Source organism: Brachyistius frenatus, unplaced genomic scaffold (genome assembly GCF_029030835.1).
Source record: "Brachyistius frenatus isolate BFR_SWC_R1_liver_20210118 unplaced genomic scaffold, ASM2903083v1 Contig_66, whole genome shotgun sequence".
NCBI classification, from domain to species: Eukaryota; Metazoa; Chordata; class Actinopteri; family Embiotocidae; genus Brachyistius; species Brachyistius frenatus.
The window spans coordinates 1454003-1471478 of record NW_027210665.1 but is presented as its reverse complement, the minus strand read 5'-3'; the positions used below and the strand labels follow the sequence as shown (position 1 = coordinate 1471478).

The following is a 17476-nucleotide window of genomic DNA, read 5'->3' as shown; positions in this document are numbered from 1 at the left end:
TGGCATTAACACAGGCAAGATCTCTCAATGGCTGCTTGCACGTAGAGCTTATTGATGGTAGTTACGCTTGGGAGAAGTTAAAACGGTTTGTGATGTGAAGAGAGGGAAGCCTTTGTTCTTTTTAATATCACCTTTGAGCAAACGGGTAGCAATTCCTCCTGAATATTTTTTGTGTCTGACGAATCTACCAATCAAGACACATAATTTGGCAGATATGTAGTCGTTTGAGTTTACACCCTTAATTCAGGGCTCAAAATAAGACTTCTACGATGCCCATAATAGCTCCTCTTGTGGGAGATGACTGAATGGTTGGAATCCTCAAACCGTAGTGTAAGCTGTAGTTTTTCCCCTTCCTCTGTCTCCATGTTTGCAGGTGACCGGTTGAGTGCCATACTGAATTCCATTCAGTCTGGGCCCTTCCTCTCAGCAGCCCCCTCTTCCTCCGTATTTGAGCAAGCTGCCCAACCTCCCTCCTCCTCCTCCTCTTCCCTTGTCCACAGCCCATTTGTGTTTGGACAATCCCCCTCCCAACTGTCTCAGCCACAACCACAGCTTCTGAGTAAGTCTGTCCTGCTTTCTGACAGCGCTTGCTTGATCGGGTATTGATCCGTCTCCTCCCAAACTTTTTTCCCTGGTTTCTCTTCTGTTCATTATATATCATATTTTCTGGGAGTGAGGCAGGAGTGATGCGTTACATGTGAGGGTGCAGTTATTCTCCACACTGCAGAAATATCCTTTACAGGCCAACAGGTCTATTATTCAGTGTTAAAATCTTGTTTCTTAAAAGCACATGTCAGCTGACATTGCCTGCAAAACAATATGCATTGACAGGTGTTTTTGTTTGTTTTTCAAAACAAGATTTCAAACTTTAATACTAGACTAAATATCTTGGATATTTTTGCCATGCGCTCAAGTAATAGGCTGAGCTGCTTAATTTATGCTTGCTCTGCTTGCTCTCTTGTTCGGCGTGCCTTTTACCCTCTTCATCTTCTTCATCTTCTTCATTGCTGCTTTAACTTTAGATCTGCATCTTCCATCCTCAAACAGCACCTTGTTTCATTCTCCGCCTCAACCAGCCCAGGGCAAAAGTAAACAACGGTGGTCTGAGCAGTTTGTTTACAATAGTAAATTGTGTTTATTGTCAACAATAACCTGCTAAAACAGAAATAAATCACATCAGTCATTAACTAATGGTACATTACATAAATGCCTAGTTTGTTATATTTCAACTGGAGAATTCATATACAAACGCACCGCAGTTATTTTCCAATAGCATCCACAATATCTGTTTATCTTTTTCAGCCTGTATAGCCCTCTCTCTCCCTGTCAGTATCTCCTTCTTCATTGCTACTTTCTGTCTATTTTCATTGTTTTACCTGGTTGTGTATTTTCTTATGGAGCCCTGGAGGTGTCAGGGGAAAAAACTAAATAATTGAAGAAAAAAAACAGATCATGCATAAAGAGTTCATGTTTATGCTATTAGTCATCTTGCATTTATGGATTTGTACAGTTCTTTTTTTGTTATTGGAGATATGTGGACTTCAAGTTTTGGCTGTTAAAGCAGAGATCCCTTTAACCTGTTTTTACAAGATAACAGACTATTTTTCTTGACAAACTTGGATGATACTGAGAATATTAATTCAAAGTCGGCTTCAGGGTCCTGCAGCACCTCATACATGCTTTCTTTGTTGTTTACTTTAAAAATTCAGCCAAAGGTGTTTGCTGCCCTCTACTAGAAAGGAGGGGGCACAAATTCCTAAAATGTGTACAATTTTTTTTTTTTTTTTCTCCGTGACACTTGAAGGGCTCAATGACGTCTTCTATAAGTTTTACTTTCTTCACGACTATCGGTTTCTCTGCCTGTTGACTTCCCATTACTCTAACGTGCCGTACTTTTCCCCCTTTTTCTATTCCACCCTCTTGACTTGACCCCATTGCCTCTCTCTTTTCTTCCTTTCCTTTCTCTCTGTGGTGGCCTCCTTGCATTCCCTATCTTGTTTGTTTACCTGCTCCACTGTTTTCCGCTGTAGATGGTTCATCACGCAGCCTTGCTTCTCGCGAGCGTGTGCACAAAAGCAGTGTGTCCGTGGCTGGGCATGGTACTGCTCTCTCATCTCTCGCTCTAAGGCAAAAGGGTGGGTAATCACAGCATGCATGCCTCCCTCAGACTGAACAGAGGGTGGGGTAGGAACTCAACAAATAACAGTCTTTTCTGCAGAGATCTTTGTTCTTAAGCTCATGAGTAACTTTTTAGGCATCTTGTGTTTGTGCTAACCTTCCAAATTTTTTTATGCGTTTGAACACATTATAATATAGAGTGGAAAAACTGAGATTAGTACCTGTTGCTTGAGACACATGATTTCAAATTGAGGTTAAAAGCAGGTCAAATTTAGAAGCTATGATTTGACTTTCAGACATCTTTATGATGTCTTCAGTCACGAGAGTAGTTGTCTGGTTTCTGGTTAATACAGAGGCTAAATCCAGTATTATAGAAGTGGTCCCAGGACTGGGCTGGTATCCATTTTTCATCAGCGCTTCCATGGTCCACTAGGTATCCTCATCCACATCAGAGCTTGTCTGGTACCAGACAAAGCTTTGACCTAGCACACAGCTAGTCAAGTAAAAGTCTGATCTGTCACTCACTGTCATTTTCTTTACAAGGTATAACATATTTCACCTTTGGGACTATAGGTGTCTCTCTGCCCTTCATTTCATTTTACTGACTGAATCTTCCTTACATGACATTTTCACTCAGATGTTCAGTTACAGTAACACTCTTACCGCTGATGACGCCCTGCTGTGTGGTGTAACTATGTTTGAATTGTTAATGTTTAGGTGAACGAGGGAATCTGATGTCCGGTGCTCGGCCCATGTCCCCGTCCTCCAAACACCGTCAGGAGAACCGCTCACCCAAACAGGAGACTCGGGGCAGCCGCTCCTCTGAACAGAGCAGGACGAAGACAAGTGAGGGTGGACTGTCAGCTAGCGAGGCCCTCATCCTGCGATCAGACACGGCCAAGCTTAGGTCCGACTCTCACAGCCGCTCCCACTCCCCAAATCACAACACTCTGCAGGCTCTAAAGGCAGACGGTAGGACCCCAGGAAATCGGGCTGAATCCCCAAATCCTGGCTCTCGCTCCTCCTCTCCCAAACAGAAAGGCGTGTCGTCCTCAGGTAGATCTAGTCCCTCCAGCACGTCCTCCCAACACTCTTCCTCAGCCCACAATGACAAGAACCTCCCACCTAAAGTTAGCCCTTCATCCAAGGCTCGGCTGGATCCTCCCAGAGAGAGGTCCAAATCAGACTCCTACACTCTGGACCCAGACACACTCAGAAAGAAGAAGGTTCCCCTCACTGAGCCACTGAGGGGCAGATCTACCTCCCCTAAACCCAAACTGTCTCCTAAAGATCCAAATAAAGGAGTGATCAGTAATGCAGAGAACCGTGTTCCTTCTCCACATGTAACCCAAGAGAACCTCCATAGTGAAGTAGTGGAGGTCTGCACCTCGAGTGCTCTCCTCACTAACGAGGATGGCAATGACGAGAACGTGGAGGTCCAAAATGCTGAAGAGGGATCATCGAAGGTGCACTTTAGCATCGGCAAAGCCCCTGTCAAGGAGGAACAGGAGAGCCGCTCATCACCCAAAGTCAGCCGGAAAGCCTCCAGTCGACACACCCGCCCTAAGAAGGACAAATCTGGGCCTCTGTTTAAAGGTGAGAGTACATCAAGGGTCACGGAGCCAGCCAAACAGGCCATGTCGCCCTCCGTGGCTGAATGTGCTCGCGCCGTCTTCGCAGCATTCCTGTGGCACGAGGGCATCGTCCATGACGCCATGGCCTGCTCCTCCTTCCTCAAGTTCAACCCAGACTTAACCAAAGAGCACGCCCCCATTCGCAGCTCCCTGGGAGGACAGGGCGCTGAGGAGAAAGAGAGCAAGTTAAAGAACCGCCACTCCTTAGAGATTTCCTCTGCACTTAACATGTTCAATATTTCTCCGCACGGCCCAGACATCTCCAAAATGGGCAGCATCAACAAAAACAAGGTATTATCTATGCTGAAGGAACCTCCACTGCCAGAGAAGTGTGAGGACGGAAAAGGAGAGGCCATTTCCTACGAGATGACTTCTCATCCCTCTATGAGGGCAAAGTCAATTTTACCGTTAACACTACAGCATTTGGTAGCATTCTGGGAGGACATTTCAATGGCCACCATCAAGGCGGCCACTCAGAACATGATCTTCCCCAGCCCGGGGTCCAGTGCCATCTTAAAGAAGAAGGAACACGAGAAAGACAGTAAAAAGGCAAAGAAGGAGAAGAAGAAACGGGAGAAGGCAGAGGTGCGTCCAAGAGGGAATCTGTTTGGGGAGATGGCGCAGCTCGCCATGGGTGGACCAGAGAAAGACACTATCTGTGAGCTGTGCGGGGAGTCTCACCCTTACCCTGTCACCTACCACATGAGACAGGCTCACCCAGGTAAGAGTCCAAGGCCCTTTTAGCATGCTTTCTATACTGTTACTGTTCTCTGGTTCTTAATGCCCCTCCCTTGTATTTCCATGATAGGCTGTGGTCGCTATGCCGGGGGCCAGGGCTACAACAGTATTGGCCACTTTTGCGGTGGTTGGGCTGGAAACTGTGGAGATGGAGGCATCGGAGGCAGCACCTGGTATTTGGTGTGCGATCGTTGTCGGGAGAAATACCTCAGAGAGAAACAGACTGCTGCCAGGGAAAAGGTAGCTCACCGCCGCAAGCCTTCAGTGTTTAAATCGTCGTCCCTCTTTTCAGTTTCTAACATTATTCGGACTTTGTGGACCACTTGAACCAAACCCAATCTGCATGTTCTGTGCCAGGTGAAGCAGTCGAGGAAGAAGCCCCTGCAGGTGAAGACCCCGAGGGCGCTGCCAACTATGGAGGCCCACCAGGTGATCCGGGCCAACGCGTTGTTCCTGCTGTCCCTCAGCAGCGCGGCTGAACCCAGCATGCTGTGCCACCACCCTCCGCGGCCCCTTCACTCCCAGCTGCTGCCCAGCCTGAAGGAGGGCGTGTCGGAAGAACTCCCTAATAAAATGGGCTGCCTCTACCTACAGACACTAGCTAGGTAGTTACAAGCTCAGTTAATAATAAGCTGTCACTTTCAAATCTCGCAGTACTATGTCACAATGATCTGAGTCTCTTTCATTCTCCTCTCATCCTCTAGGCAACAAGAGAACTTTGGGGCCTACCAAGATGATAATCTTTTCCAAGATGAGATGAGGTATTTGCGCTCAACATCTGTTCCTGCGCCCTATATTTCAGTCACACCTGATGCCTGCCCCAATGTGTTTGAGGAACCAGAGAGCAACATGAAATCAATGCCCCCCAGGTAACGCATCTTTAAACATGGTCTTTAATTACTTAAATTTTCCTGCACTACTGTATTTACAGGGTGAGTAAATTGCAGATCTTTTTGCTGCATCACCTTCTACTGTTTATACGATCCACAGACATCAAGTTGGAGGGTAAACTTGACTAATCTGTGTCTGTCTTCACATTCTGTCCTTTAGTCTTGAGACCAGCCCGATCACAGACAGCGACACCGCTAAGCGCACCGTGTTTCAGAGGTCGTACTCAGTCGTAGCATCTGAGTACGACAAGCAACACTCACCTTGTCCAGCTCGGGTCAAAGCTGTGCCCAGGCGCAGGGTTCATAGTGGGGATGCAGGTAATCACATTTAATCTGTTGACAAATGATTATTGATACTTTCAGTGTAAGTGGCATCATTATTTCTAATATTAACCTCCTCTGTCCTCTGTAAAGAAGTTGGTTCTTCCCTGTTACGGCACCCGTCTCCTGAGTTGTCGCGACTGATCTCGGCCCACGGCTCGCTCAGTAAGGGGGAGAGGAACTTCCAATGGCCTGTCCTGGCCTTTGTTATCCAGCACCACGACCTTGAGGGCCTGGAGGTAGCCATGAAGCATGCACTGAGGAAGTCTGCCTGCAGGGTGTTTGCCATGGAGGTACAGCTGTCTACACTACAATATCCTGAATCCCATCGCTTTGTCTTACTTTAATTATTGCCAATTATAAAGCAGTGTTGAGGGATCATCAGCAGTTAATTGGCTGAGTTTTGTGTAATGAATCAGCTAAAGTGTTTTGATAATGAGACTAATTAATACAATTTTCTCTTTATGTCTCTGTTAGGCATTCAACTGGCTGCTGTGCAATGTGATCCAGACCACCTCCCTGCATGACATTCTCTGGCATTTTGTAGCATCTCTCACGCCATCACCCTTTGAACCTGAGGATGAGGAAGATGATGAGAACAAGGGGAACAAAGAAAACGTAGAACAGGTGATGAGCAGCTTACAGTTAAGGAGCATGTAGCTTTACTTCTGCTCTGTTGTATTTTCTAATTCTGAACATCTCTACACAGGAACGGGACCTCGGTGTTTGTGAACATCCTCTGTCTGACATCGTTATTGCCGGAGAAGCAGCTCATCCTCTCCCCCACACCTTCCACCGCCTCCTTCAGACCATCTCTGATCTCATGATGTCACTTCCCAGTGGCAGCTCATTACAGCAGATGGCTCTCAGGTACAGTTTCTGGTTGAAATAGGAGCCCGTTTACTGTCACAAACACTTTCATGTTTCTTCCTTCTGTATTTTTACCAATTCTGAGCTTCATTAGCATTTAATGTGAAATAAATGGTTGTGCGTCATTCTTTTAGGTGCTGGAGTCTCAAGTTCAAGCAGTCCGACCACCAGTTCCTCCACCAGAGCAACGTTTTCCATCACATTAACAACATCTTGTCCAAGTCAGATGATGGAGACAGTGAGGAGAGCTTCAACATCAGTGTGCAGTCTGGCTACGAAGCAATGAGCCAGGCAAGGAAGCAACCTCTTACTCAGCAGTGATTTGACTTTTATTAACTGTTCTGTTGTGCACTAACCTGATGCAAATGTGTGTGTCGTCATATAGGATCTCTGCCTGGTTACCTGTTTGAAGGACCTGACCAGCGTCGTAGACATCAAGACGTCCAGTCGTCCCGCTATGATCGGCAGCCTAACAGACGGCTCCACGGAGACCTTCTGGGAGTCTGGAGATGAGGACAAAAACAAAACCAAGAGCATCACCATCAGCTGTGTGAAAGGCATCAACGCCTCCAAGGTGTCCGTTCATGTGGACAACTCCAGAGACATCGGGGTAAGGAAGCAACAGCCAACCAGGCTATTCAGTCACTACGGGATCAAGCTGTGCTTGTTAGGCCTGGGACACCTGGCCTGCGTGGCGTGCGAGTCACCTGTTGCTGCATGGCGTGTTTTTATTTTGGCGACCATGTTAACAGAAATCACTTACCTGCTTTTCGGTTACAACTCATCACATGTCGGACCTCAAACAAACACACAAGCAAGCTGCAGCCGTGCAGTGCGGGCGAGGTTACGCACACGCCACGCAGCCTGTGTGTCCCGGGCCTTGCAGTGTAAATGTCAAATTTAAGTCAAAGTGGAATTGATGACAATTATGATGCCAGATATATGTGTGTATAGGTTTTCAGTGCATTTAACTTACTTTTTTTTTTTTTTAATACCTATAGAACAAAGTGACATCGGTGACATTCCTGTGTGGAAAAGCAATAGAGGACCTCTGCAGAATCAAACAGGTATGAACATTTTCTTTGGCTTCACAATGAATGACTCAAAAAACATGGGGATAAAGTATAACCAGAGTAATTTGTAGTTTAATGAATGTTTTTAAAAGTCTTGAATGTTTGTGCAACAGGAGGCAGGCAGCCTCTGTGGTGTTTATTTTTTTTCTGTGCTACATAAAGCAGAGAAAGTAATCAATTAATTATTCAATCTTTCAAATTATATTGAGTTGAGACGAGGGACACATAAATAATAAACCATTAAATTAGTCTGTATAAGATTTACAAGATTTACAGGCAGAGCGCTAGGAACATCCCTCTGCCTTTCTGTCACAGGTCGACCTCGACTCGCGGCACATGGGCTGGGTGACAAGTGAGCTTCCTGGAGGAGATCATCATGTGATCAAGGTGGAACTGAAAGGGCCTGAAAATACCCTGAGGGTGCGTCAGGTGAAGGTGCTCGGTTGGAAGGAGGGCGAGAGCATCAAGATACTGGGACAAATCTCAGCCAGCATGGCCCAGCAGAAGAACTGTGAAGCTGAGACTCTGAGAGTTTTCCGCCTGATCACCTCACAGGTCTGCTTCATTCATGTGCCTTATTCCACCTGACAACATATTTTCTCCTCTCATACTCTCTGTTTGCAGATATTAAATGTGGTTAAAAACAGCTGTAATTTCTTGTAAACCTTTCCGTTAATATTTGTCTGCGTACATTTAGGTTTTTGGAAAACTAATCTGTGGAGATGCGGAGCCGACTCCAGAGCAGGAGGAGAAGAACCTACTTTCATCTCCCGAGGGAGAAGACAAGGTCCGCACTCTGATCATTTAACCGCTCTGTTCAACCAACTCATATTTAGTGACCTTGACTCTAACGTTTTGCACATTTCCTTTATGCATGTTTGTGAATAGGTACCATCTGATGCAGACCTCAAAGAGCACATGGTGGGAATCATTTTCAGCAGGAGCAAACTGACCAACCTGCAGAAACAGGTAAAGCATTCAGCAGTGACCTCCAAACATCAACTAATGGTAAAACATGACAATCTCTGCCATCTAACCTAATGGATGTATCCCATTTCCAAGGTGTGTGCGCACATCGTCCAGGCCATCCGTATGGAGGCCACACGTGTGAGGGAGGAGTGGGAACATGCCATCTCCAGCAAGGAGAACGCCAACTCTCAGCCCAGCGACGATGACGCCTCCTCAGACGCTTACTGCTTCGAGCTCCTCTCCATGGTCCTGGCGCTGAGTGGCTCCAATGTCGGGCGCCAGTACCTAGCTCAGCAGCTCACACTCATGCAAGACCTGTTTTCTCTGCTGCACACAGCTTCCCCTCGAGTACAGAGACAGGTAGGAGAGCATGTAAACACATCTAAAGTAGTGTTTAAAGGAACTCTGTGGGGCTTTGATGTGAACAAGTTTATGTTCATACCGCCACCAACTGGCAGTCGGTAGAATAGCGCTATTGTAGTTGCGGTAATGCATCACGTTACACGTGTGCCTGCATACATGCATGTGTGTCCTTTTATGTGCCATATTCAAAATGGGGATGCTTTCGTCAAAATATTGCTCCTCAGCGCCAAACATGCTATGCATGTTGATCTTTGAGTTAGACGGTTTGGAGACCTGAATTTCGTTCCCTTCATGTACCAGCTTGTCTGGAATGGCAATAAACCTCCTTGAATCCTCCAGACTGTAAATGTTTCCAAGCATCCAGCAACTAACTTCAGCCAATCGCTGTTGGCCACATCGTGGTCATGAAGAATTAAAATCAGTGAGACATTGTCTTATTATAGAGACCTGACAAAGATCCAATTTGTATCAAGATGTTGTCCCTTTAAATTGATTTATGGTTTAGAGTCAATTACGTTCAAATAATAGGTTTTAAAAACATATTTTTTTCTGTGTACATGTTAAGGTAAGTATCCTGTGGGATTATTAAAAATATTTCTTACGTTACCTCTTCTTAGGTGACGTCACTGCTCAGACGTGTCCTACCGGAGGTGACGCCGGTGCGCCTAGCCAGCATCATCGGGGTGAAGGCCCTGCCCCCAGCAGACATCAGTGACATCATTCACTCCACCGAGAAGGGGGACTGGAACAAACTGGGCATCCTCGACATGTTCCTGGGCTGCATCGCAAAAGCGCTCACTGTGCAGCTGAAAGCCAAAGGCACCACCATCTCTGGCACAGCCGGCATGGCTGCAGGCAAAGGGGTCACTACCGTCACGCTGCCCATGATCTTCAACTCCAGGTGAGTTTCTGTTCGGCCTGTCGGGATGCTCAAAAATTTGATTTTTGCCAAAGCCATAACACAATTTCACTCAGATATAGTTTGTGGAATATGTTTATTTTCTTACATTTGTACGCATGTTGCCTTTTCCTGTTGTGCTCAGCTACATCCGCAGAGGGGAGAGCCACTGGTGGATGAAAGGCTCCACTCCTCCACAGATCGCTGAGATCATCATAAAGCTGGTTAAAGACATGGCAGCTGTAAGTTCCTGGAGTTTTTTGCGATGAACCTCATTCATCATCATTGTCGTCGATTTGCTGCAATTATGACGGCATTGGAAAAAGGACCTCTAACACAGTTATGTGCCGTTTTTAGGGTCACCTCTCAGATGCCTGGTCCAGAGTCACCAAAAATGCAATTGCTGAGACCATCATAGCCCTGACCAAAATGGAGGAGGAGCATCGGTCTCCTGTTCGCTGTATCGCAACGACAAGGGTATGAGGATTTTCTCATAAGCAGAACATGTATCTTTATTTGAAAAAGACTGTATATTTACTATCATGTGATATTCCCTGTTCTGTGTCTTAGCTGTGGCTGGCCTTGGCATCACTGTGTGTGCTGGACCAGGATCACGTGGACAGGCTGTCCTCTGGGCGCTGGATGGGCAAAGACGGACAGCAGAAGCAGATGGTGAGGATTAAATAGATAGCCATGGTCTACACTGTGTGAAACTATAGTAATTATATTTATATATACTATAATAATAATTGATTTCCTCCTCTTCTATCCACAGCCCATGTGCGACAACCATGACGACGGCGAGACGGCAGCCATCATCCTGTGTAACATGTGTGGCAACCTGTGCACCGACTGTGACCGCTTCCTCCACCTGCACCGACGCACACGCTCTCACCAGAGACAGGTGAGGTTTATTTTTTTAAGCCTGGATATGTGTAATTGGAAACATTTTATAAAAAATATTGTGGAAAAGAAAGGAGTCCTGTGTGGTTTAAAATGACAGACAATTGTTTTATTATTCAACAGAGAATATGTCACCCTCTCATAAGCAGCCTTTGTTGTTGCCCATTCTTCTTAAGGAGGTGGATGTTGTTCCGTCAATGTGCTCGGTCTTATTTTCATGCCTGCTTCAGGTGTTTAAAGAGGAAGAGGAGGCCATAAAGGTGGATCTCCATGAAGGCTGTGGGAGGACCAAGCTCTTCTGGCTCATGGCTCTGGCTGATTCAAAGACCATGAAGGCCATGGTGGAGTTCAGAGAGCACACAGGTAACATAGTGAATTTTGCTCAGTAATATTGTACATGGCCATGACAGTAAATTTATGACAGGCTTTCTACTGTTCTGACCTGCCTCATATTCTTGTAGGTAAACCAGCCTCCAGCAGCTCGGACGCCTGCAGGTTCTGTGGCACAAGGAATGGGACGGAGCTGTCTGCAGTGGGAAGCGTCTGCTCAGACCCAGACTGCCAGGTACTGAGTGATAACCATGACATGAAAAACTTGGACACTACATTTATCTGTATGTGTAGTCTGTGCAGGTAGTCTGTGGTGTCCATTTTTGAAGCATTAAAAATAATGTCAAAATATTTTGTTTTTATTTCACAAAATGCCTGCAAGTATGGAGTATGCACACAAACAAAATGAAACACAAATACAAACAAACAAAATAGTGAAACCGAGGACACGATAGAGAATTTTTATATTATAACCATTCGTACCACAAATACTTCTGTCATTTTCTTAAAAGGCATTTTTTTATTTTAATGAATTAGCTATAAATACACTTTATAAAAAAAAAAAAAATCTGAATCAATTTTGATTTGTCTTTTTTCTGAGGAGATCAATTTGATGTTCTCACATTCAGGACCCTAAACTTCCTGAAACTGGCACAACATTAGTTGCTAATCTTACTACCTTGTGAGCCATGACTTCATAAAATTTTCTTTTCTCCAATTTTGTTTTTTGGTGCAAAATATAGCACGCATCAGTGCAAGCAGCTGAAGTCAGAAGTCATGTTTGATTACATGAGTCTCTGAGACATCTCAAGCCCCAGCAATCACCACTCTGAAAAAGTTTAGTATAAACACCCAGTGTGTGGACATTCCTCTGACTGAAACAACTGATGTGTGCATTCTTATGATTCAAATATTAGAAATCTGTTTAATCTGTTGTGGTGACTGTGGTCTCTCGCGTTTTTAAAATTGTTTAAGATTTGAAAATCCTCCACTGTGCACTGGGAATTAATCGTCTCAAAAAGAATAATCTGAGGTGAGCTTTATAAATAATGGATGAGGTGTTGTACACCCCTTTCAGAGAGTTAAATAAGTCTTTACATAAGACACGTATTAGTTGTTGTAGAGCTCCGTAGAGAAGTGTATTTATTAGTGTATTAATTTAGAGATGAAAGACTGCAGAGTAATTTGTAATAAAAATAACGCTCTGGAGTTCCTAAGCGTCACCAGCTCTTTTCACGCCCTCTCAGGAGTACGCTAAACTGGCCTGCAGTAAGACTCATCCCTGTGGACACCCATGTGGAGGAGTCAAGAATGAGGAGACCTGCCTTCCATGTCTGCACGGCTGTGACAAAAACACTGGCTGTCTAAAGCAGGATGCAGATGACATGTGCATGATCTGCTTCACCGAAGCCCTCTCTGCTGCTCCTGCAGTACAGGTAGCTCTAAATACAGGCACTTTAAAGAATTTCACCTCTAGAGTTTGAATTTGTTCTCCTTTAACTGTTTAACCGTTTGATCTGTTTCCAGCTGGACTGCACTCACGTGTTCCACCTTCAGTGCACCCGTCGTGTTCTCGAAAATCGCTGGCTCGGGCCCCGAATCACATTTGGGTTCATGTTGTGTCCCATTTGCAAGGTACGATGTCACCTGCCTCCCTCGAGTTTGAAGGATTAACCCAACAACAAAGAGGCTGAAAACTGATTGCACCACACCTCAAACTTGATTGTGTTGTTTGTTTGAACGCTTTGTTGAAAAAGCTCCATGTCCTGTCCGGCTTTGTTCATAATCAGCTTTGTGACACGCATGCAGTAAACCCAACAGAAACACCTTGATGAAAATGTGCTGTTTTGTTTGTTTCATTGTGTGCAGAACAAAATCAATCACTCTGTGATCAAGGACCTGCTCGATCCCATCAAGGAGCTCTATGAGGATGTGAGGAGGAAGGCTCTGATGAGGCTGGAGTATGAGGGTCTGCACAAGAGTGAGGCAATAACCACACCAGGAGCACGCTTCCACAATGACCCTGCAGGCTTTGCCATGAACAGATATGCATACTACGTCTGCTACAAGTGCAAGAAGGTACCTTATAGATTATATATCTGAGAGATGTTTTTTTTTTTTTTTTTTTTAATGTCGTAGAGGATGAGAGAATTAATGGTGTCCCCATTTCCAGGCATATTTTGGAGGAGAGGCTCGCTGTGATGCGGAGGCAGGACAGGGAGATGACTACGACCCCAGTGAGCTGATCTGTGGAGCATGCTCAGATGTCTCTCGGGCTCAGGTGGGTAAATGATACCTGTGAGAATCTTGCTGTACAAGAAGCACTTCAATTGAATAGTATGACAGTTGTTTGCTTTCTTGTTGAGAGTTTTTATGAGACGATTGTGTCTGAAGGCTCAGTATGAAGCAATAGGCAGCCGCTGGTTAGCTTAGCTTTGCATAAAGACTGTAAACAGGGGAAACAACTTGTCTTGCTCTGTCAAAAGTACTAAAATCAACCAAACTTCATCTCTAAAGTTCGTCAATTAACATGTTATATATTGTTTGGTTTGAGTCACTGGATGTAGACTGTTGGTATAAACCTGCCATTGGCTGACAATTTCAGTCAACAGTCTCCCGCCCTTCTGCGCTCTGGTTGTTACCGGTTTTAAAAATCCCCGTCATAATGTGAAAAACCAACAACCTCTGAACAAAATGGCAACTTCTGACAAATATTTGAATTGTGCTGCAAGGCAGGGCTGCTCGGTTTTTAATTTGTTTTTGAAGGAATTTAGCCATTTTATTGACAAGGCTCGCCTGACCTGTCCAAATGTTCCCCCTGACACTATTTTGTAAAGCTGCATTCAGGCCTTAACGCCTCCCAAGACGACTGTTTAGAGGAGTACAAACAGTGTTGTTTTCCTCTGTATCACAGTGATATATGGCTGTAGTCAGACCATTCTGCAGCGCTGTCACAGCCTGGTGGAGATAAATCAGGCAAAGTGAGACTATGTCTTATTCAATCTGTTAAGAAAACGAAGGCGTATAACAATGAGTTTTGGTTTCACAGGGAATTGCATGACTTCTCAACTAGAGCAGAATTTCCCAAAATGTCAAACTATTCCTTGAAAATGGTGCTCATCTGTACTAATATAACAAAATCTAATCATTTTGTGTATCTCCTGTGTTCATTCATCAGATGTGCTCCAAGCATGGCACAGACTTCCTGGAGTATAAATGCCGGTACTGCTGCTCTGTGGCTGTTTTCTTCTGCTTTGGCACCACACACTTCTGTAATGCCTGCCACGATGACTTCCAGAGGATGACCAGTGTCCCCAAGGAGGAGCTGCCACATTGTCCTGCAGGTACTTAGTGATTCTATTCATTGGACTTTCTTTATTCAGACTTTTACCGAGACTTTAGCGACTGTATGAAAAGGATCGTAGTGGGCACGGAGGAGAAATCAAACCTCTTTCCGGTGTTATTAGTTTTATCTTCTTGATTATATAAAACTGAATTACTCCCCTCTATCTGAAAAAAATAAATAAAATATATATATATTTATGATAAACATTATAAAACAAATTTTGAATTTTTTTCATATAAAGAGCTGCAAGAACCATCAGGCCTGCAACAGCCTGTTGAACAGAGCCGAGGTGCCTAATGTTTTAGTGCTGACTAAGGATGTCATGATACCACTTAATACTAGGATTTTCAATCCCAAATTTAATACCAAAAATAATTGATTAATCAAATGTGTATTTTTGATGTAAACTCTTTTATTAAAAAAAAAAAAAAAAAAAAAAGTTTCACAATGTTATGACAGTAGTCTGCTAACCATCCAGCTCACGTTATGACCTTTAACTGCTTCTGCGGACATTACGTGGAGCATTTCTTTCAGCTTTTGTGATTCACAAACAATAACAGTGACACTTCAGGATGTGAGCATGTAAATTATATATCTAAAAACTGAAACTTACTCACCTTGAATTCTGTGTACAAATCCAGACACCTGTCTCTTATCTGCATATTTGCATTTGGGCTTTCGGTCGTCTATAATTTTTCCCTTCTCATTCTACTCGAATGCAAAAAAACTCTATATATGATTCTTGCCAGTCACAGTAGTCATTTTTGCTGCATCTGCACTTGCTGCCACTATTACACACATTCTTCTTGTCCAGGATCTCCGGTATCTATGATATCTCCAGTACCCTATAAGAACAGGCAGGTTTTCCAAATTTTGTCATCGACAAAATATGAGTTTTTGTAACATCTCTAGTGCTAATACTTGAAGAATTTAATAATTTAACCCCAGAATACATTACAAATATAAAATCCTGAGATAAAAAGCCTCCTCCCCTGCTGTCCCAACAACAGACTACCCTCCCTTGAGTAAAAATTAAAAAATACTTAACTCACCCTTTGTCTGACCTCCCCAATTTTTGTTGTATGGTCCCAAATAGAAAATGATTTTACTTAAAGGAAAATTAATGGTGATGTAATTATTGTCCTTCTGTCACAGGGCCCAAAGGCAAGCAGCTGGAGGGCACTGAATGCCCTTTGCATGTGGTCCATCCACCGACAGGGGAAGAGTTTGCTCTGGGCTGTGGGGTGTGCAGGAATGCCCACACCTTCTAAACAACATGAGACTTTTACTGAAAACCAGTTTGTCTACTGTGATTTCTGGCTGCTGCTGCTGCTGCTGAGCTCAGCCGCCAAGCTTGACTCTTGTTTTGTCAAGTCTCCTGGACACTGGACCAGGTTTCTGCTCCACGCCAAGAGTCCTCAGGTCTGCTCTCATACCAACATCAGTATCCGGGCTCTGCTACGGGCACGAGCTGTAGCTCCTTTGGATTCAGAGTAACCTGAATTGAAAAAAGAACAATGGATTTAAAAACAAAAAAAAGAAGAAAAACAAAAAAAGAAGATAACTTGTGACGTGTTTGCATGCGGCCGTTGTATTCCCTCGGCTTCTATAGACGTTGCACACCTCCCGATCACTGAAGTGTAACAATACAAGATTAAACATTGAATATGAAATAAATTTGCTTAAAGGCAACAGTGGATCAGCGTGGGTTTAAAAAAAAAAAAAAAAAAAAAAAAAAAGGAACGGGCCGTATTTCCAGCTTCCTAACTATAAATTTAAAATATTGTTTATGTAAACTTTTTTCGTAATCTTGTACAGTATTCTCCACTGTCAAGTGCATCATGGGTTGACGGACAAAAAAAGATGAGTTGGTTGATAAGACTGTTAAGAATATTGTTTGGGAGGAAAATAGTGTACGATTTATCTAATCTTGTATATAATGATACTATTCAAAATAGCTGTATTCCGAAGTTGCTACTCTTCACTTCAGTTTTGTTTGATATTCTGGGTTATGTTTTGAGCCAGAACTTTTAATGAAGTGCAATACTGGGTGTGCCTCCTATTTTGCAGCTGTTTAACCTATGGAATGTATGTCAATAAAGCCACTGTACATTTTTATACAGTAGACAGTCGTATTTTCCCCTCTTCTAAATGTCAGAGCTCTTCTGTTGTCTGGAAATGAGAAGGAGGAGACTGGCGCCTGCAGTGAACAGTGGTGGATGTAAATCCTGTTTTTGCAGTTCGGTTAAGAAAAAAAAAGAAAAAAAGCACCAAATCCTACAGGAATACAAAAAAAAAAACCTCACTGTGAGACTGATTACAGCTGAACGATTTGAGGGGCCAGTCTTCACACCAAATAAAATTGTGCACCTGTAATGCTTTTCCCTAGTAGGAGGCAGTTGGGATTGGGGGGGTCAGGGGAACAGAGTGTGGAAAAAAAGCAGCTGCTGTTAAATAAAAAAGCTTAATACTTGTGAATCTGCTCTGTAATATCTGTGGTGGATGGAGTTGAATGGTAATAAACCAGGTTCTCTGTTTCGCAAAGTATACACCGTGTCATCCCTTAATGAGTGGTGATATTTCCATGAAACTACCTACATGGTTTCTATAAATATGTAAATACCGTTATTGAGAAAATGAAACCCTCATAGATATCGGCAAAGAGCAGGAAAATGGAAATAGAGCTTTTCAGTGCTAAATTGGGAATTCAAAATGTATTCTCTGGTGTTTGTTGCTAAAATTCATATGCAGTGGCAGTGTTGACATGGTCCGTATGTACCAGGAGGAAAGTTCAAGTATTTGCATTTTAAAGATCATTTAGCTCATATTTTTATGACTTGTAATAAATTGGGAAGTCAAGCGGTTCCTATTTGTGACAATCTGTAGCTGTTGTAGAAACCATATGTGTAAAACAAGTAATTGACACACAGGTTTGGGATATCTCGTACTCAGATGGTAAATTTCAGCCATACATACAGACATACATCTTTAATCTCAGCCTCTGCTGTAGTTTAATACTTTAG

At 43.8% G+C, this 17476-nt stretch overlaps 1 protein-coding gene across 18 annotated transcripts in view; it reads left to right on the top strand.

Annotated features, from left to right (window-relative positions):
• mycbp2 (MYC binding protein 2) overlaps positions 1-17000 on the top strand; it is a 66895-nt gene extending 49895 nt beyond the window's left edge. For 11 of the 18 annotated variants that reach the window (XM_069707006.1, XM_069707007.1, XM_069707001.1 and 8 more), the window contains 30 exons: positions 374-559; positions 2031-2135; positions 2836-4473; positions 4561-4730; positions 4848-5095; positions 5195-5359; positions 5541-5698; positions 5795-5994; positions 6179-6328; positions 6411-6571; positions 6706-6862; positions 6957-7181; positions 7573-7638; positions 7960-8199; positions 8342-8431; positions 8533-8613; positions 8707-8973; positions 9594-9877; positions 10020-10116; positions 10232-10351; positions 10445-10546; positions 10650-10778; positions 11008-11140; positions 11239-11342; positions 12355-12543; positions 12635-12742; positions 12977-13186; positions 13281-13388; positions 14286-14451; positions 15609-17000. In XM_069707006.1, coding sequence (XP_069563107.1) covers positions 374-559; positions 2031-2135; positions 2836-4473; positions 4561-4730; positions 4848-5095; positions 5195-5359; positions 5541-5698; positions 5795-5994; positions 6179-6328; positions 6411-6571; positions 6706-6862; positions 6957-7181; positions 7573-7638; positions 7960-8199; positions 8342-8431; positions 8533-8613; positions 8707-8973; positions 9594-9877; positions 10020-10116; positions 10232-10351; positions 10445-10546; positions 10650-10778; positions 11008-11140; positions 11239-11342; positions 12355-12543; positions 12635-12742; positions 12977-13186; positions 13281-13388; positions 14286-14451; positions 15609-15724 — 6173 coding nt within the window. In that variant the 3' untranslated portion in view covers positions 15725-17000. The remainder of the gene's footprint in view (positions 1-373; positions 560-2030; positions 2136-2835; positions 4474-4560; positions 4731-4847; positions 5096-5194; positions 5360-5540; positions 5699-5794; positions 5995-6178; positions 6329-6410; positions 6572-6705; positions 6863-6956; positions 7182-7572; positions 7639-7959; positions 8200-8341; positions 8432-8532; positions 8614-8706; positions 8974-9593; positions 9878-10019; positions 10117-10231; positions 10352-10444; positions 10547-10649; positions 10779-11007; positions 11141-11238; positions 11343-12354; positions 12544-12634; positions 12743-12976; positions 13187-13280; positions 13389-14285; positions 14452-15608) is intronic. The other 7 variants (XM_069707017.1, XM_069707015.1, XM_069707012.1 and 4 more) reach the window with 5 other exon arrangements.
• Positions 17001-17476: the final 476 nt, after the last annotated feature.